The sequence below is a fragment of the Cicer arietinum genome, chromosome 2 (genome assembly GCF_000331145.2).
Source record: "Cicer arietinum cultivar CDC Frontier isolate Library 1 chromosome 2, Cicar.CDCFrontier_v2.0, whole genome shotgun sequence".
Taxonomy (NCBI): domain Eukaryota; kingdom Viridiplantae; phylum Streptophyta; class Magnoliopsida; order Fabales; family Fabaceae; genus Cicer; species Cicer arietinum.
The window spans coordinates 26,358,437-26,384,451 of record NC_021161.2 but is presented as its reverse complement, the minus strand read 5'-3'; the positions used below and the strand labels follow the sequence as shown (position 1 = coordinate 26,384,451).

At 32.1% G+C, this 26,015-nt stretch overlaps 1 protein-coding gene across 1 annotated transcript; it reads left to right on the top strand.

Moving 5' to 3' along the window:
- Positions 1-3,845: 3,845 nt before the first annotated feature.
- On the top strand, positions 3,846-9,028 carry LOC101499854 (phosphatidylinositol 4-phosphate 5-kinase 1-like). The gene is made up of 8 exons (XM_004513777.4): positions 3,846-5,224; positions 5,328-5,492; positions 5,606-5,771; positions 6,028-6,138; positions 6,230-6,423; positions 6,537-6,667; positions 6,751-6,844; positions 8,072-9,028. Exons 1-8 carry the CDS (start codon positions 4,176-4,178, stop codon positions 8,379-8,381), a joined length of 2,220 nt encoding a protein of 739 aa, XP_004513834.1. The 5' UTR covers positions 3,846-4,175; the 3' UTR covers positions 8,382-9,028.
- Positions 9,029-26,015: the final 16,987 nt, after the last annotated feature.

Here is a 26,015-nt window from a genome sequence, read left to right as displayed (position 1 = left end):
TTTTCAAATTTATTGAAGTTCAACTCAAATATTTTTCTTTAACAACTTAGTACAAAGTATTTTCTTAATAAAATAAATCATAGACAAACATACTCACACCATTTAAAATTTCGATTAAATCATCCATCAACGTCATAAATATCAACACTTTAATATTTGAAAAACTAGTAGATAGTTTTTATCAAGAAATCTTATAAAAAAAATATCACTTTGGTCCTTAAATACCTTAACATCTAGTTGTCATTTTAATTAAAAAAACATAATCAAACACACATGCAAAAGTCTTCTTTACTTTACTGACTTAAACCTTATAATAAAATTTTTATTGTCAATTCAAACTCATTTATTTGAAAACAACTCATTATGTTACTCAAACACATACAAAAATTAAAATTTCACATTATGACACACCACAATTGGTCTTACTAAATTTTTTGGGGGATTGGTTTTAGTTTTCTTTATTCAAGTTATTAACTTCTCTAATTTCAAAATTAACAAAGCATCATAGCAAAAAAACACATTTTCCTTTTACTCTCTTACTTAGGGTTTTTTATTTTTGAATGAAAAATAGTTGAAAATGTTTCTTTTGACTTCCTAAACATTAATAACAATCATAGTAGTGATAACACAAGCAAGATTAAAGCTCAAAACATTAAAAAAAATCATTTTCCCTTTATATATGCATGCATATGGGTTTGAGAGAAACGAAGGAAGAAATAGCTACCTCAACTAGTGATCCTAAGCTCTTTGCAATCCTCTCAAGTAGTTTAACAACTTTGTAGTTGGAGGTTTTGTGATTGGAGGCCTCTAAGTTGCTCAAAAATTAAGTAAAAAGTTTGGATTTGGAAAGAAATGAGAGAAGAAGTTTTTGAAGAATTAAAGAAAGTGATAGTAAGATGATGATGATAATGATGACCATGAATTGCTTTTATAGGGAGGGGAAATTATTTTTTTCTCCTTCCCTTAATTAATCTACTATCTCAATTGCAAATTAATCTCTAAAAATTTATAACCGCAAAAATTAATCACATAAATTTAATCCTAAAATCTCACAATATTATTTATGACAGTTAGTCATAATCACATCACTCACTTCTAGATCTACTTTAATAAAAATATCTACTCTCTTCGCAGTCCAATTGACAGATAAATTTAACATTAATGAGCGACGTCTTAAAATATTTGTTGATAATAATCCTCTATACTTCGATTAAATTATTCTCCTATGAATAATTTTAACTAGGTCTCTGGAAATATTTTTAAAATATTTTACTAATCTGTCACTTCTCATATAATCCTTCTTACACAAGTGATTGTAGTCAACACACAAAAATATAATGAAGTGGCTCATTTTGGTCCTTACAAAGTCTTACTACATAGTAAGGAAATATCTAGATATTTTTATTCACCACTCAATAAAATATTAATATCCTAGAAAATTATCTAGATATTTTGTGACTTTAAGTCACATCATCTCGTTTAGTCTCTGAGTTCGTTCTTAAACGAGTAGCATTTCGCTCACTGATAAATTTATCGGTAACTTAAATTTTTTATAATAAATCTACAAATTAAAGCTTTACAAAATTTCGCGAATAAATTTTTATCCAACGAAATTTTTGTTCCTTAACTTAGAAAAATATAATGAGATCAAATTATCATTATAGTCGATATATAAAACACTCGGGTTAAATTTTGGTGCCATACGGAGTTCGCCAAAATTTAAACGGCGGGTATATCTTGCCCATTTTCAAAAAACTCAATAGAAAATTATTTTTAAAATTTCAACAATGCCAAGACATTCACATAGTCATTTAACGTCAAGGAAACATCCGAAATGTTTTTCATAGATTAATTTGTAAGTCAGACACTTACAACAATTTTACAAACAAACAATGAAAACGGTAAGCAGACAAAATAATAAACAACATAAGACATAATTAGACAATAATTCCTAATTATTGTTATAAATAAATTACGGGTCTTACATTCTCCCTTTTTTTTTATCTTCGTTTCTTCTAACTTTCTTTTACACACCAAAGAAACCATAAAAGAAACCTATTTCTCTTTTCATAAGAATTTGTGCACATAGGTATGATTATGTTATTCAAAATATTCTAAAAAGAGTTTGTTTGTTGATCCAAGAGACAATCTTTGATTTTAATTGGTTCTCAAACTTTCTAAAAGAGTGCAGACATAGTGTAGGACCATAAACCATAAGCTTTAGAACCAATGTACCGTTGACATTATGAGAATGTTCTTTTGGAAATTTGACAAATATTCTTAACAATGAATGTCATGATAGTGGAATTTATTCTTCATTCAGTCCTTCACAAAAGGTGTGTTTCTTGACTTTATAGTATTTAGTGAATACATTTTGTGGAGATAATAAATGTGCTCATTATGAGAATGTTCTTTCATGGTCCATGAGAATGATTGATAACTTTGTGTATTGTATGAGCTCTTTCAAAATCTCATTCCAAAGCTTTTGAAACTATTGTTGTAATCTTATGATACTATTTTGTTTCCCCTTTTTGTCCAAGACATGGTTTCTGGCTCTATCTAATACCAATTATTTGTTGAAGACCTCAACATAGACCTGAAGACACTTGACATTATAAACGTATTAGCTTCATTGAGTTCCATTACTTTGAAGGTGAGTTTGCCTAATCTCCTTAAGAAATAATGGTAATAGTCTAAGGCGTAACCAACACTAGTCTCCGTTGCTAACGGGGAAATCAGGCAAAACTAACACAAAATTCCTAATGAACAACTATGTAAAAAGAGACCAAAATGTCAAAAATACATTAAACATGTGGAAAACAAGAAGCAAGAGAAATGGAGCAATAATTAAGATACTTGGAAGGGATGAAAATACTATGTGAAGTTTGAAGAATTTCATGAAAAGGATGCATGTAGAAAATAGAAGACTTAAGAGAAAAGAAGATAAAAAAATCGAAAGAAAGAGGAAATATGAACTTTCCCTCTCATTTATACTCATACATGATGGTTTTTTTTCATCCACCAATTATTGAATGGCGATGTAATCATAATTGCAATGGTTAATGAGTTTTGCTAACAAGTATTTTTAGGAAAAGTTTCACTTATTAATAAATTAAAAGTGGAAAATTTTGTATTGGAAAAACTAAAATTTTAACTTTTAAAAAGTTAAATATATAAATTCCCGTACACTTTCAATATTAATAGTACACTTTCAATATTAAACTTTTATATTTAAATTACTAATAAGTATTTTCAGAACACTTAAAAATCAAAAAAGAAAAAGAAAATTTTAAAAGCTGTATATTTAATAACTTCAAATTTTAAAAAATGATTTTATTTATTTATTTATATACTTTTTATTTTTTAACAAATGCCGCATACATCACTTGTTTTAATGCAAGCAAACCACAAGTTATCTGCAGCTAATTAGTATTCAAACTAATTTTTTTTAGGGATTAATTTAAAATAATCCAATTTAACAATAGACCAACTTCAATTTAGCCTTAACTCGAAACACATAAAGAACCTGAAACCATGACATGACATCCGTTCATGCTGGCAATCTTAAGAGATTCCGTTACATCACGGTGAAACCCAATAGAAGATAGAAAATCACAATACACTGTGATTCGGATAAAACAAAGAAATCAATCAATTTACAGAGAGGAAGAGGATGTATGTATGTATCCATCGTATTAATAATTAATAATAAACACCTTTTCTTACATAACAATATTAATTAACTAAACTTAATTTATCAATAAACACTGACCTAGGCAAAGCAAAGCTGGCACATTAAACTCTTTTCCTTTTCCCTTTTTTTTCGAAAAAAAAAAACATTTTTAATGAATTTATGTTTTCGTTAAAACTGAAAATACGTTGTCCTGTCTGAATTCTCTCTCTCTCTCTATCCGCTTCCCTTCTATGCTTTCTATGATTCCCATTCGTTTTACCCCAAACAGTACAAAAAGAGAAAAAAAGAAAAGAATTAAAAGACAGAGAGAAGGTTAGAGAAAAAATCTCGCCGCCGGCGATATTCTCAAACACGAAACTCACCGGAGTGAAGTGACGTTCACTCGATTTTTTCACTGAGTAACCCTTGTTTCCAGAAAATGCATTGATTCTTAGCCTCATCGGAAACAGTGACAATATTATCGCCTCAAAAGATTAAAAAAATGCGCGACGATGAAGTTGGCGACGATGTCTCCAGCTCGAAGAACAACATTCCAGAGCCTGAAAAGGAAGACAGTCCGTCTCCGCCGGTTGTAATAGCCGGTAGAAGTCGTTCTCAAGGAGGAAGTCGGAGAGTAACACCAACAAGCTTCACCGTTATTTCTGACGGCGGATCTGTTGTGGAGAAAGTTCTTCCTAACGGAGATTTCTACGTCGGAAGCTTCTCCGGCACCGTACCTCACGGATCCGGTAAATATCTTTGGACGGATGGTTGCATGTACGAAGGTGAATGGAAACGTGGAAAAGCTTCCGGCAAGGGAAAATTTTCATGGCCTTCAGGTGCGACTTACGAGGGAGAGTTCAAGTCGGGTCGTATGGAAGGGTTTGGAACATTCGTTGGATCCGATGGAGACACTTACCGTGGGTCATGGAGCTCCGATAGAAAACACGGGTTCGGGCAGAAACGTTACGCGAACGGTGATTTATATGAAGGATGGTGGAAGCGTAACGTACAAGACGGACAGGGCCGTTACGTTTGGAAGAATGGGAACGAGTACGTTGGGGAATGGCGTAACGGCGTTATTTCTGGTAAAGGTCAGTTAGTATGGGTTAACGGAAACCGTTACGAGGGTCAGTGGGAGAGCGGGGTGCCGAAAGGACAAGGAGTTATGAAGATACAGCATCGTTTCAATTTGAAGGCAAGCAGTGGTGGTGGTGGTGATTTTGATGGGTTGTTGTGGAGTGACAATTTTGCCCTTCCTATGAGGAAACGTTCTTCTGTTGATACTGTTAGTGCTAGAGGGAGTGTGAATGAGAAGAGTTTTCCCAGGATTTGTATTTGGGAATCAGAAGGTGAAGCTGGTGATATCACTTGTGATATTGTTGATAATGTTGAAGCTTCCATGTTTTATCGTGATGGAACGATTTCGGATCCTGATGAATTTCGACGCCACCCTTGTTGTTTCTCGGCTGAGGTTAAGAGACCTGGTCAAACTATATCCAAAGGGCATAAAAATTATGAGTTGATGCTTAATTTACAATTGGGGATAAGGTAAATCACTGTCAATGGGACATTTACGATTTTTGTTATTATTGTTATTGTTTTTGTTATTGTGTTTGAGTTTGTTGTTTAATATAATCCATGTTTTGTGCAGGTATACTGTTGGAAAGGAAGCATCGTTGTTGCAAGAGCTTAAATCTAATGATTTTGATCCTAAGGAGAAGTTCTGGACTAGGTTTCCCTCTGAAGGATCCAAGATTACTCCGCCCCATCAATCCGCAGAGTTTCGATGGAAAGATTACTGCCCTGTGGTTTTTAGGTAGAGCTCTTTTTTTTTTCTTTCTTTTTTGGATGATATTTGGTTTAGAGTGGTTAAGCCTGTTGCAATTTGTTTTGTTTTGATGTTGACTTTGTTCTGCTTTGAATCTTCAGACATTTGAGGAAGCTGTTTCAGGTTGATACTGCTGATTATATGTTGGCTATATGTGGGGATGATGCACTCAGGGAACTTTCCTCTCCTGGGAAAAGCGGAAGCGTCTTCTACTTGACCCAAGATGACAGATTCATGATTAAGACAGTGAAGAAATCGGAAGTCAAGGTTAGATACATGTGTTGTATAGACTTTTGTGTCTTGTTGAATTTCATAATGGTTCCATGATTAAGGCAACTATTAGTCACATCTTTAGTAGAACACATAACATGGGTATGGGATAGAGATTTAAATTTGTTGTTTATCTTTGTCGCAATTCAAAATTCACAATTAAAACTAGATTCTTACTCTCTATAACACGAATGTAAGTCTTTGACTTGATGCATACTAACACTGATGGCTGGTTCTGACTACCAACTTTTAGGTTCTTCTTCGGATGCTTCGAAGCTATTACAAACATGTGTCTCGATATAAGAATTCACTTGTGACAAAATTCTATGGCGTACATTGTGTCAAACCGATTGGAGGCCAGAAGGTATGGATAGATAGATATATTATAGTAACTCCTTGAAGGGTTTGTCCTGTGTTTTTCTGTACATTAATATTCATTGTTATTGGAAAATCAGACCCGGTTTATTGTGATGGGCAATCTTTTCTGCTCTGAATATCCAATTCATAGACGATTTGATTTGAAAGGATCTTCACATGGTCGCACAACTGATAAACCTGAGGATGAGATTGATGAAACAACCACCCTCAAGGACCTTGATCTGAATTATGTGTTCCGTGTACAAAGAAATTGGTTCCAGGACCTTATCAAGTAAGCTGTTGTGTTTGTTTGTCGTATCTAGCTTTTTCTATGTCGTTACTTAGCAGTGAAAAATGTTATTGCATACATATCTTACATGTCATGATATTGTGTATTGTGTCCAGACAAATTGACCGGGATTGCGAGTTCTTGGAAACTGAGAAAATTATGGACTACAGTCTTTTGGTCGGCCTTCACTTTCGTGATGATAACACATACGACAAAATGGGGTTGTCACCTTTTCTTTTACGCACTGGTATTGATCCATCACCCACTTCAGTGCATATGGTTATGGTTTATGTTGCAGAATTTTAGAAGTAATTTTCTTTCCCCTCTTAGGCAATCAGGATTCTTATCATAGTGAGAAGTTCATGCGTGGTTATCGCTTTCTTGAAGCAGAGCTGCAAGATAGGGATCGTGTTAAGTCTGGAAGGTATGTCATGATTTGTTCCAATTCCTTAAAATTAATGTTGATGGATTTTTTTAGTTATTAATCTATTAAATGATTTGGTAGTTAAATGACTTGCAACTGAAGCTAAATTGGATAGGCTTGAGGGGTTTTCCATAAATCAGTTGGAATCATTCATTAATCATGGTTAAAACAAGAACTGTTTAATCATTAATCGTGGAGCTAGATTGGTTGTGTTGCATTACAATGAGAAAACTAGATATTATCTTGTTATTATTATCTCTTGAAAGTATCACAAATGAATAAGATGTAGGCGTCTATCACATGTATGCTTAAATTCAAACACTTTAATTGCATTAAAAATATTTGATCATTTCCATAAATCAGTTGGAATCATTCATTAATCACGGTTAAAACAAGAACTGTTTAATCATTAATCGTGGAGCTAGATTGGTTGTGTTGCATGACAATGAGAAAACTAGATATTATCTTGTTATTATTATCTCTTGAAAGTATCACAAATGAATAAGATGTAGGCGTCTATCACATGTATGCTTAAATTCAAACACTTTAATTGCATTAAAAATATTTGATCATTTCCATAAATCAGTTGGAATCATTCATTAATCACGGTTAAAACAAGAACTGTTTAATCATTAATCGTGGAGCTAGATTGGTTGTGTTGCATGACAATGAGAAAACTAGATATTATCTTGTTATTATTATCTCTTGAAAGTATCACAAATGAATAAGATGTAGGCGTCTATCACATGTATGCTTAAATTCAAACACTTTAATTGCATTAAAAGTATTTGATCATTTCTTGATTTCAATGTATATATTTAATGATAATAATGGAAAGTAGTTTGCATTATGTTGGCAAGTTAAGTGGGTATAGCAATGCTGGAAATAGTTGGTTGTGGGGCACATGCAAGCTGTGGTTCTAATTTATTAAATTCAATTTGATTTCTACATTTATTTTTGGTGTGACAATGAATTCATTGATGCAATCATGTTTGTTTCTTACCTTCTTTGCGTTCATGTTCTCTCTGGATTTATCCTGTACACCAGCGTATATACAGTCACAGTAATTTCAACGTTCTGATACTGTATGGTTTAAAGATTCTGATTTTTTTCCCCACTATTTTACCACACTAAATACTATTTAAGATTGTTAGTATTTTTCATATGAATTTATATTTGCAAATTTAATTTCATGACATGTATTAAGTAAGATTCTTCTTACTTCAGGAAATCATTAATTGGCCTAGGAGCCAATATGCCTGCAAGAGCAGAGCGATTGCAAAGGAGGAGCGATTTTGATCAATATACCAACATCGGAATCAGCCATTTGAATCCTTATAGCAGTGGGGAGACATATGAAGTCGTTCTATATTTCGGTATTATTGACATTTTGCAAGATTATGACATCAGTAAGAAGCTTGAGCATGCTTACAAGTCCTTGCAAGTTGACGCTACTTCAATTTCTGCTGTTGATCCAAAGCTTTACTCAAAAAGGTTTCGAGATTTTGTTGGGAGAATATTCATTGAAGACTGGTAGTATCAGTGTGATCAGTGAGTTCAAAATGAGGCTAAAAAATATTTCCTCCTGGAAGTTAAAAATGCCATGATCACAAAATCCAGGAAAAATATTTTGAAGATTCAATCCCACTGCAGAGGTAGGACCTTGGAGTTTACTGTTTAATTATCATGTCACTGTGTTCAGGTGGGGCCTCAAAGAATCTCACTTGAGTTGGGATTGTTTTATGGCTGAATTTTAAGGATACAGCCATGATGATGATGATGATATGCTGAATGAAGCCGGGAAAACATGTATATGAAAAAAAATGGGATGAAATTCGGACTTATTTTTTTTATTGGGGTGGTAGTTATTAAATTTTTTGTTATTACTAATAGGATATGAATATGATGGCATATAGGAAGAGGGAACAAAGGGGGAATTGTTTCCCTGAGATAAGATTCGAAATGCGTGGATATTATTAGAAAAATAAAAACAATGTACAGTTTTTATACAAAAGGATGGATGGATAGTGGAAGGATTTTTTTTTTCAAATTATTATTTTTTCTTGAGTTGTTGTGAATGTAAGACGCATTTTGACGACCATGTAATGAGATGAAGTTGTCTTCCCTGTAAAGTCTAATCTATTATCTGTTGAATAAAAGTAATTAAGTGGGGCTTCTGTGGTTTGTTGAAGAAAATTAAAAATGAGGTCGTTGTGTTAGCTTTTGCAGTGAAAGTGAGGGCGTTGGACTTCAAAGAGTTTAGACGGCATAAAAAGCAGAGAAAGTAGATGAAATAAAGATGCGTTGGCGTTTCTTGTTTTTCCTCGCATGTTGTTTACCTTCCTGCTTTTCGCTCTCTAGTTGTGTGCCTCTCATTTGCAAATTTCTTAGTCTAAGTTATGCTGGATCATTTTGATAAACTGTTAACTATGGAGTGATGATACTTGAAAACTAATAATAATGGACTTTTTATGAAAGTAGAAGATTCATTCTTAAATTTAAGAAAATGATTTAATTGGTGTTACTTAAAATTGAAAAGAATGATTTAATTGATGTTCGATTTATTAAAACAAGGCAGAGTGTGTTTTAAAATTGAAATCGATCATGGAATCACAATTTTTTTTATTGGTCTATCCAAACATTAAACACAAATTTTGTTTTTGTTTTGTTTTTATTTTAAAATAATGATAAAGGAGTAACTAAATTCAAAGTCACCACGAAACTTCTAACTTAATACCATAAAAGAAAATGACTATTTATTTTTAATTTTTGGTTTGCTTGAAATAAAAAAAAGTACCCTAAATCAATAATCACATCACGTGGAATCCGATTGCTCCATTGAATCTTTCTCGGTAGTAAGTAAAATTGTTATGATTAAAAGCATTCTCAGATTTCAAAAATATTTATATACTCCTCTCATTTTAAAATAATTTATTTCATTGAAAAAAAAGTATTTCAAAATAATTGATCATTTCAATTTTTAATTTACTTCTTTTTAATTGTATCACCTAATTAATATTGCATTATTTCAAATGTTATATCTTTTATTATATACATATATAACATATTGATAATGAATTAATATCTAATAAAAATAATTTAATAAAAATAATATTTTTTCTTTCATTTAATTTTTTAATATATATAAAATAATTAAACAATTCAATTATTTTAAGATGATAATATTTTAAAAGTAATAACAACAATGTATTTTTTATAGTGTGTTTTGTCGTTTTTGAGAACATCGATGCAGTAATATTTGTAATGTTTGTATACTTTGAATTAACTTATTTTTTAATGACTATCATTATTTAATATTTTTATACATATTACAAAATTTAATAATTAAAAGAATAATTTATTTTATTAAATTAAATAATCGTTATTCTTCACTATTATCTATATAAGTACCTTTAATATTTTGTAATTTGTGAGAATAATAATTATTTAAAGGTATTAAACAGGTTGTTTGTTAAACTAAGATTCATTGGGAGAGAGAGGGAATATGTGTGAGTGGGTAGAGTGGGGACCCATCACCGTTACTTTCTCATTGCAAGTATAAACTAGCGATGAGTGGATTTCAATCGTGGCTTCCACGTCCTTTCATTCCATTCACCAATTCACACTAACCTTCTTTCTTCTTCCCGTAAATTCGAAAAAATAATCATCTTGTCTTTTACATCATTTTAATATTGAAGCTCTAAATCTTCGTCACTATCAAATATGCCAGATTTGAATCATTGTCAGTAGGCTCAAGATGTCATGTGTTGCCATGTCACGAGTAAATATAGAGTATTTCATATATAGCTCATGGTTAAATGCGGATCATAATTAATTTTAATAGAATTGATTTTGATTAAAAGTATATTTAACTTAAATTAATTTATATATAGATATATTAATGTAAAATTGATTCTGATAAATTAAAATTATTTACATAATTTATATTAAAATTGCTTTTAGATATATAATTATCAAAATGAGTTTTAATTAATTTTAAAACTAGACATTTCATTTTTATTAAAAATGATTATTTAAATCATTTTCATTATTAAATTTAATATGATTATATAGATTATAATGTAAACATAAAATCTAATAAAATAATAATATACACAAACTTCTAAATTAAGCATAATAAATTTAAAGTGCAACATAATATTGAAACATTACTACAATGCTAATTATTTTATCTGTACTCAATAATTTTGGACGAAGAAACATTTAAAATTTGTGATGGATAAGTTAACTTATATGTGATCATCATCATGGTGAATGTCCTTATTTTCATCTTCGTAACAATTGAAATCAAAATCCACTTAGAGTATTCCTTTTGATAAAGTTGTGTATAGTTATTATTGCAACAACAATTTGAACTTGTCTTTCAAGTTTGAACTTTGGCATGCAACGTAAAATTGCAAATATGTTCATCCATACCAAAAAATTCTTTCTATTGTAAACCTTAAACTTGAGTGGTAATAATTGAATACTTAATATGATCTGCAAACCCGTTGGAACGCCTAAAATAAGGAAGATGCCAACTTTCACATCTCTAGAGACTTAATGTATCCATTGGTGTTGGATAGGCAGAATCCACCAAATAATACTTACCTGAAAATAATGTAATTATTAAATGTGAAGAAAATATTAATAATATAGTTAATTATTTATAGTAATATAGAAGAACACACTTGAAGGAGGATGTGGAAAACTAAGATTAGCATTTGTGAGAGCTTGACCAAAAATACGGGCATTGTGGACAATACCTTTCTATCCTGTTAATACGAAAGTGAAACACATATTTCAATTACATACATCCATTACATTTTGTGAGGAGAGAGAACAATAACTCTTAATTTTTATTTTGATGATATCAAAGTAAATGTCAAAATATTTATTTTAACGTATTTTTTAGGTGTGAGTAAAAAATACGGCACTACAAGAAAAACAAAGATTTGTGGGAGATAAAAAGACCTAACAAAGGGAGAAAACAATTACAAGAGGCTTATTTGTGGCTGCTTACCGTCACAAAGGGTCACAAAATTGAGTTTATTGGTTACAGTTTGTGAGGGCTTGAATGCTCACAAAATTGTGACGGAAAATTCCGCCACAAATTTGTGAGGGTTTAGACCGCCACAAAAGACAAAGCAAGGCTGCCACAAAGGACAAAGCATTTTAAAAAAATAAGCGTTTGTGAGGGGCAAGACCAAAGAGCTTAAGCTGTCACAAAGGATGGAATGACAAAAAAAAAAAAAAAGAGTTTGTGTAGGCTTAGACCGCCACAAACTGTCCCATTTGTGGGGCTTAGGCTGCCACAAATGTGTGACATTATTAAAAAAATAATTTTATAAAATTCAAATTTAATATTAAAAAATGATAATATATATAAAAAATTAATATTATAATTTAAAAATAAAAATAAATATTATATATAAAAATAAAAATATGATCTTAATATTAATTAAATTATTACTACCAAATAAAATAAACATTCCAAAATTAATAAACTATATCAAACAAACCAAAAATTAAACACACCATAATTAAATAATAGTGTATAATAAATTCATACAAACCAAAAATAAAAATAACAAATATTATTTAAATACGTCAATCATCATAGTAATTTCTCTTATCATTAGCTCCACTTCCTCCACCATTATTTGATGGAATATTACCGACGACTAAAGTCCCTCAAAAGTATTATTAATTGGTGTTGGAGACAACATGGTTTGAAATTGCAATTCATCTTCAAGTAAACCTGATCATAGCATTTGGGTACATGTTTCTAGCTTTTTAAACTCTTTATAGTTTAGAATAATATTTTTAGCTTGTTTATAAACTTTGAGTCGAATTTGAATTATAATTTTATTATTTGTATTTTGACTCTTTTTTGCTCTATAGGCCATAACTTGAGCTCTAGATATCGGATTGGCGCATACGAGCAGGCGTTGGAAAGCTAAAAATCAGAGCTACAACTATTGTTTTGGAATAAAAAGCCAAATGCCGAACTTTACTGGGCCTAAATTACAGATTTCGTAATCTGGACTTTTGTAATAATTTTAAATAGCGGGTCACTTGTTTTTTAAACCCAAAAACCCTAAAGCCCAATATCGAGTACTATATATTGACAATTTTGTTTATTTTCTAAAAGGAAATACTAGGATTCATATTACTACAAGAAATAAACAATTTTTATTTTAATTTCATGCAAGGCTAATTTTATAAGATTAATCCACGAGTTCAGAGTTTCATCAACACCTTGAGATTCAGGTTACACTGTCAATTTCGATTCATGATTATATTCTTTTATATTTGATTATATTGATATTCTGATTGCTTAAATTGAATTTCAATAGAATCGATTAAATTTATTTGACAAAATTTGGTTTCGGTTTCTAATTTAATTGAATTATAATTTTGCGATGCTTGACCGTTAATTGTAATATTTTGATGATTGTGATGCTTAATCCAATCAAAGAAACTGAATTCACATAGGATTGATTATGCTTGTTTGATCAATTCTATAGTCAAATAAGAATAGAATCATAAATTAGAAATTAAACTCATTGATAGAATTTGTGATAGGTCTGAAACTCGAATAAGTGGATTAATCATTTTGCTCATCTGTTAAATCAAAAATCTAAAAAACCACTTTTTTAATTTCAACTTTCAATTCGGTTATTATTATTATTATTATTATTATTATTATTATTATTATTATTATTATTATTATTATATCAAAAGTCCTTGCGAAATGATTCGAGTTATTACCTCTATTTACATTTTATCAATTGTATTTGACCCGCGTGCGACAACAGATCAAATTGGTGCTGTTGCCAGGGACTGTCTAATGACAATATTAACTAATATTAACCGGTTTTAGCGTATTACTAACCATCCTAACAATTTTTCTTCGCATTTTTTTGCTCTACAAGTCGGATAGGCTTGTTTTCGAGCTCCTAGGCACGTTGCTAGTAAGAAAAACCCGATTTTTAGACGACTGTCTCGGATTGCTCCGAAATTTCGCCAGAAAATTAGAAAAAAAAAATCAAGGAATAGACGGTCAAAATCCCAAATTTCTTCGTTTAGACCCTTTTTTGAATTTCTCGTATTCTCCAAAAATTACAAAAAAAATTGTGTTGCATTTATTTGATTTTTAGAAATTTTTGGTGGTATTTTTACATTTTTTGGATTTTATTTGATAGGGTTTTTGATTTTTCACTTTAACTTTAGAGATAGGGATATTGTTGGAATTTTCAGAATTGTGATTTTGCATTGCATTGTTATGATGATGCATGACTAGGGCTAGTTCTGTAAATCTGCATTCTCTTGAACCTGAAATAGATAGGACATTTCATTTACGTCGTAGATTTAATAGAGCTGCTAGTGTTAACAAGTCAGAATCAGATACTGAAATTGACAACTTGCTGCAAAATATGGCTGATGCGAATAATATAACCTTAAGAAAACTTGCTGCACCTGGTGTAAATTATAAGGCGTTGTGTATCACATATCCTAAAGTTACTGTACCATTTGAACTTAAATCTGGTTTAAAACACTTGCTTCCAAAGTTTAATAGTCTTGCAGGTGAGGATCCCCACAAACACTTGAAGGAATTCCATATTGTGTGTTCTACCATGAAGCCTCAAGAAGTCACAGAAGACCATATTAAGCTGATAGCCTTCCCATTTTCACTTCAAGATGTTGCCAAGGACTGGTTATACTACCTTCAACAAGGTACTGTTACAAGTTGGAATGATCTCAAGATATTGTTTCTAGAAAAATTCTTCCCTGCCTCAAGAGCTGCTTCAATAAAAAAAAAGAAATATATGGCATCAGGAAGATTGATAGGGAATCATTACATGAGTATTGAGAGAGATTCAAGAAATTAGTGTCATCTGTCCTCATCCCCAGATTTCTGAACAATTGCTCATCCTGTATTTTTATGAAGACTTGCTACCTATGGATAGAAGCATTTTGGATGTTGCTATTAGGGGGAGCACTTGTCGATAAGACCCCCGAAGCGGCAAGGGATTTGATTGAGAACATGTCCATTAATTCTCAACAGTTTACAACTAGAAGCAATTCAACAGTGTTGGCAAGGGGTGTGAATGAAATTCAAGCTTCTTCCCACAAGAATTTAGAAGGCAAACTTGATGAGCTTACATCTTTAGTAAAAAATTGGCAATAGGTAAAACCTAAGCAATGGTCTGTGGTATTTGCACTTCTCCAGAGCATCCTACAGATTCACGTCCTACATTGCAAGAAGATCCAATTGCTGATGCTCCTCAAACAAATATATACAATCCTCAAGCCAACTGTGATATGTCATCTAACAGGTACAATCCTGGTTGGAGAAACCATCCCAATCTGAGATGGGGGAATTCATCTACACAATAGCAACCTAGGCAGCATCAACAAAATATTCCTCAACAACAAAACAATGAACCTTCGTTAGAGGACCTCGTTAAGAAGATGGCCGTCCAGAATCTCCAATTTCAACAAAGAACAGATTCCACCATTCAAAATTTGGAAACAAATATTGGTCAGCTAGCCACTTCAATTAATCAATTGCAGACTCAGGGGTTAAATCAATTTCCTGCACAGTTATTGGTAAATCTAAATGCACCCAATGTAAGTGCAATTATATTGAGGTATGGGAAAGCTGTTGAAATACCAAAGGTACCTGAAACTGGAGTGAAAAATAACAAGGTTTCTGAGGACACTTTGATACCTGAAACTGTTGATGTTGAGCAAAATATACCACTTCCTTTTCCTTAAAGGGCAGTGAAGACTAAGAAAATGGATGAGGCAGATATGGACAACGAGATCCTGGATACATTTAGGAAGGTGGAAGTGAATATTCCCCTCCTTGAAGCAATTAAACATATTCCAAGATAAGAAAAATTTCTAAAAGATTTGTGCACACACAAGAGAATGTTAAAAAGTAATGAAAGAGTAAACATGGGGCGAAATGTTTCAGCCCATGCCTCAGAAATGAAAAGATCCACGAACTTTTTCCATTCCATGTACCATAGGCAATAATCAATTTGAAAATGCCATGTTAGATTTAGGAGCTTTCATTAATGTTATGCCTACATCTATTTTTAACTCTCTTGCTCTTGGACCTTTACAGAGTACAGGTGTTACCATTCAATTGGCGAACAAGAGCAATGCTCGTCCTGTTGGACTTATGGAGGATGTACTTGTTCGAGTTAATGAATTGATTTTTCCTGCAATTTTTTACATTATGGACATGGAGGGAGAGAATAGGTCCAACAGGGCACCTATCATCTTAGGCATACCATTCTTGAAAACTGCTAGAACAAAAATTGATGTGCACGCTGGAACTCTATCCATGGAATTTGGTGATAGCATTGTAAAATTTAACATCTTTGATGCTATGAAACACCCCATGAAAGAGCATTCTATTTTTCAAATTGAATTACTTGCTGATTTGGTTGATGACACTTACCTCAACATGTTTGCTACTGATTTTCCTTCATTGTCTAGTTTTGATGATACTTATACTTGTGAATTATGTACAAACGCTCAATTGTGCTATGTGTGTGCTGAGATCGAGGTTGTCTTACAAGTTGATCATTGTGCTAATATTGATATTTCTACTAACAAAATTGATTTTGCAGACTTAGATTCAGCCACTGGTGTTGTTCCTTCCATTGAACAGCCACCGACTATAGAGCTTAAACCACTTCCTGAAAATTTGAAATATGCATATTTAGAAGGAAGTGACAAGTTACATGTGATAATTTTAGCCAAACTTGAAGATGAACAGGAAGAAAAGTTGTTGCAGATTTGGGTGTTGTAAAAAAGGAAGTGACAAAGCTCTTGCAAACAGACATTATATATCCTATCTCTGATAGTCAATGGGTGAGTCTGGTGCAGGTAGTCCCTAAGAAAACTGGACTCGCAATGGTTAAAAATGAAAATAATGAACTTATCCCCACACGAGTGCAAAACAGCTGGAGGGTATGCATCGATTACAGGAGACTAAACGAGGCAACTAGAAAGGATCATTTTCCTTTACCATTCATTGATAAGATGCTTGAACGGTTGGTTGGTAAGTCACAATATTGTTTTCTTGATTTTTTTCTGGTTATTTTCAGATCCATATTGCACTAGAGGACCAAGAAAAGACTACGTTCACTTGCCCTTTCGACACATTTTCCTATAGGAGGATGCCCTTTGGCCAATGCAATGCTCTTGACACTTTCCAACACTGCAAGATTAGTATTTTCTCTGACTTGATAGAAAATTGTATTGAAGTTTTCATGGATGATTTTACTGTTATGGTTCCTCATTTGATGCATGCTTGAACAATTTAGATAGAGTTTTGCATAGATGTATTGAAACTAACCTTGTGCTGAATTATGAAAAATGTCATTTTATGGTTGAACAAGGCATAGTTTTGGGACATGTGATCTCTAAAAATGGAATAGAAGTGGATCCTGCCAAAATTGATGTGATTTCTAATTTGTCTTACCCATCTTGCACCTATGAGATTCATTCTTTTCTTGACCATGCAGGTTCTTACAGGCGCTTTATCATGGATTTCAACAAGATAGCTCTTCCGCTGTCAAATTTGCTGCAAAAAGATATCAGTTTCACCTTCGATGAAAAATGCAAGAAGGTGTTTGATTTCTTAAAGGCAACACAGACCTCTACTCCCATAATTTAGCCACCCAATTGGACAAAGGGTTGGTAAGGCTGCCCATGTTATTTATTATGGTTCTAGGACTTTAGATTCTGCACAGGCTGGTTATACTACCACTGAAAAGGAATTTTTAGCTATTGTATTTGCACTTGATAAGTTTAGATCATATTTGTTAGGTTCGAAGGTAGTTATTTTTACTGACCATACAGCTTTAAAGTTCTTGCTGAAGAAACCAGAAGCAAAAGCGAGATTGATTCGATGGATGTTGTTACTCCAAGAATTTGATTTAGAGATTAAAGATAAGAGTGAAGCTGAAAAATTTGGTGACAAATCATTTGAGCAGAATAGAAATGGATGAGGACCCCATCCCCATTCAAGATGACTTCCCTGATGAGCAACTGCTACAATTGCGTGAGGTAACTCCTTGGTTTGCTGATTTAGTTAATTATCTAGTTGCTGGAGTCTTTCCTACAGATGCATCCAGAAAACCAAGACACAAACTTAAAAGTGATGCCAAATACTATGTGTGGGATGATCCATATCTATGGAAATTCTGTAGTGACCAGGTGATTAGGCGATGTGTTTTCCACCATGAGGCTCAACCCATTCTTCATTTTTGTGATGCCTCTCAAACTTGAGGACATTTTGGTCTTCAACGGACAACAAGAAAAGTCTTAGACTCGGATTTCGTTTGCCCCACTTTGTTTAAAGATGCTTTTGAGACTTACAAAACTTGTGAACAGTGCCAAATAGCATGAATAACAATCACTCGTAGGATTGAGATGCCTCAACAACCTATGCTTTTCTATGACGTATTTGATGTGTGGGGCATTGACTTTATGGGCCATTTTCTTGTATCTTTTGGTTTTTTCTATATTTTACTATTGTCGATTATATTTTGAAGTGGGTGGAAGCAATACCCACTAGGACTAATGATTTGAAAGTTGTTTCCGGTTTTATCAGATCAAATATTTTTTGCAGGTTTGGAATACCCCGGGGCATCATAAGTGATCAAGGCACTCATTTTGGCAATCGCACCATGGACGCTTTGCTTCGTAAGTATGGGGTTGTGCACATAGTTTCTACACCTTATCATCCCCAAACTAATGGGCAAGCTGAAATCTCAAACAGGGAAATCAAACAGATCTTAGAAAAGATGGTGCTACCAAACAGGAAAGACTAGACCCACCGACTTGAAGAAGCTCTTTGGGCTCATAGAAAATCCTACAAAACACGAATATGGATGTCCTCTTATTGACTTGTGTTTGGTAAGGCATGCCACCTCCCAGTGGAAATAGAACAATGTGATTATTGGGCGGTCAAAAGTTGTAACCTTGAGATGGAGAAAACAAGTTTGGAGAGAAAGCTTCACACAACTTCAAGAGCTTAGACTTGAAGCTTATGAGAACTCTTGGATCTATAAGGAGAAAACTAAGTGCTTTCATTTTAAGATGATTTTCTAGGAAGGAATTTTCCATTGGTTGTTCAACCTCCGTCTGAAAATTATGGCTGGGAAACTTTGATCGAAGTGGATTGACCCTTTTGTTGTTACTAACTTTTTTCCTCAAGGTGCAGTGGAAATAAAAAGTGAAAATGTCGAGAAAGTTTTCAAAGTAAACGGACAACGCCTCAAGCTATTCCATGAGAGCTCTGTGCTTGAAGATGTTACCATAGACGAACTCTCATTGGAAAAGCCCACCTACATTGAAGTTTGAACAAAGAGCTCCTTTTCCTTACTCTTATTTTATACTTGTTACTTTCATTGAGGACAATGTGTAATTTAAGTGTAGGGGTATTATTTACGATTTTATTTGTTATATTTCAAAAAAAAAAAAAATACAAATAAAAATGACCATTGCACTACATGCTTTTTCATCAGATTTTGTGGTTGTAAATGTTGTGAGTTTGCTTGGACTGACATGATTAGATAGTATCTTTGCATTCTTGGTAAAATAAATTGGATTAAAATGCTAAATTGTGTATCATTTGTGATAGGTCATTAACCTTTGTGAGATTTTTGAACCTTATTATGAATGGAATACATTTTTCCATCTTTTTTTTTTCTTGTGTGTTATCTCACTCATGATTGCTAGTTACGTTAGAACTTGACTTGACTCTTCTCCACATGCATATATTGAAATGATCTAGGCATTTTTTTCTTGATTAAGCTACTAACCAAATAAGTCTACCCTACAATTATCCATATGTTTAAGCCCTTTTGAGCCTAATTATCCCATTCTTTGTTATATTTCATTACAAGCCTAAAAGTGAAAAACAATGAATGATAGCTTAGAATAATAGTTTTAGCTTGTTTATAAACTTTAGGTCGAATTTGAATTATAATTTTATTATTTTCATTTTGACTCCTTCTCGCTTTGTAGGCCATAACTCGAGCTCTCGATTATTGGATTGACGCATACGAGCAGACGTTGGAAAGCTAAAAATCAGAGCTACAATTTTTGTTTTTGAATAAAAGCCCAATGCCGAAATTTACTGGGCCTTAATTACCGATTTCGTAATATGGACTTTTGTAATAATTTTAAATAGCGGGTCACTTGTTTTTTAAACCCAAAACTCTAAAGCTCAATATCGAGTACTATATATTGACAGTTTTTGTTTCTTTTGTAAGAGGAAATATTAGGATCCAGATTGCTACCAGAAATAAACAATTTTTATTTTTCTTTCATGGAAGGCTAATTTTATAAGATTAATCCACGAGTTCAGAGTTTCATCAACATCTTGAGATTCAGGTTACACTGTCAATTTAGTTTCGATTTCTAATTTAATCGAATTATAATTTTGCGACGCTTGATCGTTAATTGTATTATTTTGATGATTGTGATGCTTAATCCTATCAAAGAAACCGAATTCACATATGATTGGTTACACTTGTTTGATCAATTCTATAGTCAAATAAGAATAGAATCACAAATTAAAAATTAAACTCATTGATAGAATATGTGATAGGTTTGAAACTCGATTAAGTGGATTAATCATTTTGCTCATCTGTTCAATCCAAAATCTAAAAAACCCCTTTTTAATTTCAACTTTCAATTCGGTTATTATTATTATATCAGAAGTTTTACAAAACGACTCGAGTTCTTACCTCTATTTTCATTTTATCAAATGTATTTGACCCGTATGCCACAATGGATCAAATTGACTAGTTGATGTTTCATATATAAGATCGATGTTTTATATATAAATTGCTTTGTATTTCAAAAGCATTTTTTTTGTTATTAACATCTATAAATTACTAAATAATAAATTATGACATACTTTATATGTCAATTAAGGGAACATTTACAAACAATATAATAAATCATATCATTGACCATATATATATAAACTAAAATAAAATTTTAAATGATATTTAATGAACTTTTTCGTAAAATAAGTCCTTATATGCAAAATTAAGACGGTAAAGGTATATAAATTTTTGTACAAACTCAACTACAACTCTTTGTAATGACTAATAATAAATATTAATATTATTAATTTTAAAAATGTTTTTTTTTATAAAAAATAGTTACTTTAAAATCAATAAGTTTTACATTTATGTCAAGTTTTTATTTATCATATATTATGTAAACAACATAAGTTTTAATTTTTTTTGGACAATTATGTAACAACTAACAATTCTTCGCAATAAATACAATAACACCACTGTCAAAATAAAAATTAAATAATATTCTTTAAATAAATAACTTCAAATAAAAAATAACTTTAAAAAACAAAATATAAAATAAAAAGTTACCGAAATTCAAGAGAGAAGGTAGAAAGAAAAGTTGTATACAAAATATTTGTAGAGAGAAGGTGGAGAGAAAATTTAGAGAGAAGGTAGAGAGAAAATTTAGAGAGAAGGTAGAAATGAAATGAAGTTGGAGACATTTTTATAAGATATAAAAACCGGTGAGATTCCCTGATTAAAATCCCTCAAATTAAATATTATGTTTAAATATCTTCTGATGTGTGGCACTCGTCAAGGTCAGTATCGTATAGTGTGAATCATGTCAAAGTTGAGCACACTATTCTATATCGGTGAGGTGTGATAAGATAAGATCGACTGCCAACCATTGTGTCTAACTTAACTAAGTGGAATTCAATAAGACTGAAATGGACTCAAAGACAAAGGATTTGAGTTTTAACTAATGAGATGAATTAGAACAAGTGTTTTTCACGCAATTGATCTAAGAGTTACATGTGATGTAATTGAAAATGAAATTCCTACCTAAATAACTAATTTTTGGGTGAATCATCTCAACTATCTCAAAACAAGGTGAAATATGGATCTTGATCTCAATAGAAAATATTTTGATAGGATTTTCTGAGTCAATGGTAAGGGTCATTGATTTAAATAAAATAGTGGGAGCATATTTAATAAAGTTCTATTAAATTTGTTTGAATCATGATACATAGTTTATGCATGTTTCATAATTTAAATTATCATGAAATTGGAAACAATAGTAACTTTGAAATCTCCTTGAGGATCATCCTCAAATTCTGAGAAAATATGTATATTTTTTAACATCTGAGTCTTGATTAATCATTTTCTACTAGGACCGAAATGATGCTTGTAAAAAGCATCAAGTCGATTCCTTAAATATAGGATACTTTGATCTAGTGATCACAAAAGTGTATGATACGATCTTTCACATTATGATGCTATGTACTTCATATTATTGGGTACACTAAGAACCAAAATAAATTATTGCAGTTTTAGTCCCTCTATTTTTACTGATTCACGAAGTTGGTCCCCTTATTTTAAAAGTCGACAGTTTTGTTCCCTCCCTATGATTTTTTACCTAAAAAATGGCAATGTGACATGCTTTAAATAACGTGATATATAATACGATAATGTAGAATGATTAACACCCATAAAATCAAAATAAAATACCGTAAAAACTTAATTTTCAACTTCGTATTTTTTTCATATTAGTAATTTAATTAATGATATATGAATAATTAATATATCTAGTTGATTCACTTACAGAGTCAAAATTTGTGTTGGTTCTAGAGGCAGAGTTTGTATGATCCATCAGAGCCAAATTTGCATGCTCTTCATAATTAGAGCATTCATAAGAATCATCCTATATAGCCATTAGACTCTTCTTCTCGGGTCTAGAATCTTTCATTTGATGTTTCCCTTTCTCCATATTTGGACATTCTGACCCGATATGTCCAGGTTCATTGCATCCATAGAAGATGATGCTTTTCTTGTCATATTTATCATCATTTCCTTTACTAGATTGCCAATAATATTTTTGGGGAAATTTCTTCTTTCTGTTGTGCCACATCCTGTGATTTTTTTTTTTTTTTTTTTAAATATGAACGCCAATTCCTATACCTCTGAGTCTCCATTTTGATCCATTGAATCACCATCCTCTGATTTTGCTGCTGTCTTCAGAACTTTCTTCTGCATGGATTTCAAAGCCATGGTTGATTGCTTCTTCATGAGTTCATTCTCTACAAGTTCAATTTCATGTGATATGAGAGAACTAATTAATTCTTCCAGCTTAAGAGTATTAAGATCATTTGCTTCTTGAATGGTAGTGATATTTGGTCTCCACTTTCTTGTTATACTTCTAAGGATTTTCTTCACATGATCAGAAGTGGTATTACTCTTCTCAAGTACCTTTAATCATGAGACTAGATTTTGGAATTTGGAAAACATTGTTTCAATGTCTTCATCTTCTTCCATCTTGAACAACTTATATTTTTTGACTAGGAGATTTGCCTTTGCTTCTTGAACTTGCTTGATTCCTTCATAAGTCATAATCAGACTATTATAAATACTCTTTGTTGTCTCCTTGTTGGTGCACTTGTCAAACTCTTTGAAGATGATTGCATTTATCATGAATGTTCTGGATTTATGATGCATCTTGTACGTCTTCTTCTTACCAACATTCATCTCCTTTCTTGAAATTTCAATACCATTAGATGTCCTTAATAATCAAGTGAAAACACCGATCATGATACTTGGACAGTGGATACTCGTGACATATGACAAGAGAAAAATCTATGTTCCAAGAACTAACACTAAGCAAAGAAGGAACAATGACTTTTGGAGAAAAGCAAAAAGGCCAGATAATTGTTCAAGGTACAATTGGTAATGGTACTTACCTTTCTATTAAAGGTTTCTTGTTTGTTAAAGGTCTTAAGCATAATTTATTAAGTATTAGTTAGTTAAGTAATAATAATTATGCTATTATATTCAATCAAAAAACATGCAAGCCAATTAGTCAGAAAGATGGATATGTACTCTTTACTGGTTAGAGGCAAAACAACATTTATAAGATAAATCTGTTTACTCTAGAGAACAAAAGGTTAAGTGTCTTACGCTAGTAAATAAAGAGAAACTAATTTGGCAAAAAAGATTAGGACATGCAAACCTTTGATTAATTTCAAAATTGAATAAACTTCAATTAGTTAGATGTCTACCTAAGCTTAGTTACAAAACTGAAATTATGTTTGAAGCTTGTCAAAAAGTGAAACAAACAAAGAAGTCTTTTCCTCGTAAGAACTCAGTCTCTACCTCAAAGCCCCTTTAGGTCTTACATATAGATCTCTATGGGCGAGTGAAAACAACCTCTCTAAGTGGAAAGAAATATGGCTTTGTTATAGTAGATGACTACCCTAGGTGGACATGGGTAAAATTCTTAAGAAGTAAGGATGAATCCTACAAAGTGTTTATCAAACTTTGCAAACAAATAGTGAATGAAAAGAGTCTTAAGATTGTGATATGATCCTAATAGCCATAGTTCACTTTAAAGATCGTTCTAGGTCGGAAACTTACAAATTTGAGTGAAAATCGCGTTTGGCTGGAGAACGTGATAAACGGCGCTGCGAAGCCACATCCTGTGATTTTTTTTTTTTTTTTAAATATGAACGCCAATTCCTATACCTCTGAGTCTCCATTTTGATCCATTGAATCACCATCCTCTGATTTTGCTGCTGTCTTCAGAACTTTCTTCTGCATGGATTTCAAAGCCATGGTTGATTGCTTCTTCATGAGTTCATTCTCTACAAGTTCAATTTCATGTGATATGAGAGAACTAATTAATTCTTCCAGCTTAAGAGTATTAAGATCATTTGCTTCTTGAATGGTAGTGATATTTGGTCTCCACTTTCTTGTTATACTTCTAAGGATTTTCTTCACATGATCAGAAGTGGTATTACTCTTCTCAAGTACCTTTAATCATGAGACTAGATTTTGGAATTTGGAAAACATTGTTTCAATGTCTTCATCTTCTTCCATCTTGAACAACTTATATTTTTTGACTAGGAGATTTGCCTTTGCTTCTTGAACTTGCTTGATTCCTTCATAAGTCATAATCAGACTATTATAAATACTCTTTGTTGTCTCCTTGTTGGTGCACTTGTCAAACTCTTTGAAGATGATTGCATTTATCATGAATGTTCTGGATTTATGATGCATCTTGTACGTCTTCTTCTTACCAACATTCATCTCCTTTCTTGAAATTTCAATACCATTAGATGTCCTTAATAATCAAGTGAAAACACCGATCATGATACTTGGACAGTGGATACTCGTGACATATGACAAGAGAAAAATCTATGTTCCAAGAACTAACACTAAGCAAAGAAGGAACAATGACTTTTGGAGAAAAGCAAAAAGGCCAGATAATTGTTCAAGGTACAATTGGTAATGGTACTTACCTTTCTATTAAAGGTTTCTTGTTTGTTAAAGGTCTTAAGCATAATTTATTAAGTATTAGTTAGTTAAGTAATAATAATTATGCTATTATATTCAATCAAAAAACATGCAAGCCAATTAGTCAGAAAGATGGATATGTACTCTTTACTGGTTAGAGGCAAAACAACATTTATAAGATAAATCTGTTTACTCTAGAGAACAAAAGGTTAAGTGTCTTACGCTAGTAAATAAAGAGAAACTAATTTGGCAAAAAAGATTAGGACATGCAAACCTTTGATTAATTTCAAAATTGAATAAACTTCAATTAGTTAGATGTCTACCTAAGCTTAGTTACAAAACTGAAATTATGTTTGAAGCTTGTCAAAAAGTGAAACAAACAAAGAAGTCTTTTCCTCGTAAGAACTCAGTCTCTACCTCAAAGCCCCTTTAGGTCTTACATATAGATCTCTATGGGCGAGTGAAAACAACCTCTCTAAGTGGAAAGAAATATGGCTTTGTTATAGTAGATGACTACCCTAGGTGGACATGGGTAAAATTCTTAAGAAGTAAGGATGAATCCTACAAAGTGTTTATCAAACTTTGCAAACAAATAGTGAATGAAAAGAGTCTTAAGATTGTGATATGATCCTAATAGCCATAGTTCACTTTAAAGATCGTTCTAGGTCGGAAACTTACAAATTTGAGTGAAAATCGCGTTTGGCTGGAGAACGTGATAAACGGTGCTGCGAAACTCCGATTCGGCCGATTCCAAATCGAGGTGAAAGATGACGTTCTGAAACGCAAGTTAGGCTTTTGAATCACCGAAAAACAATATA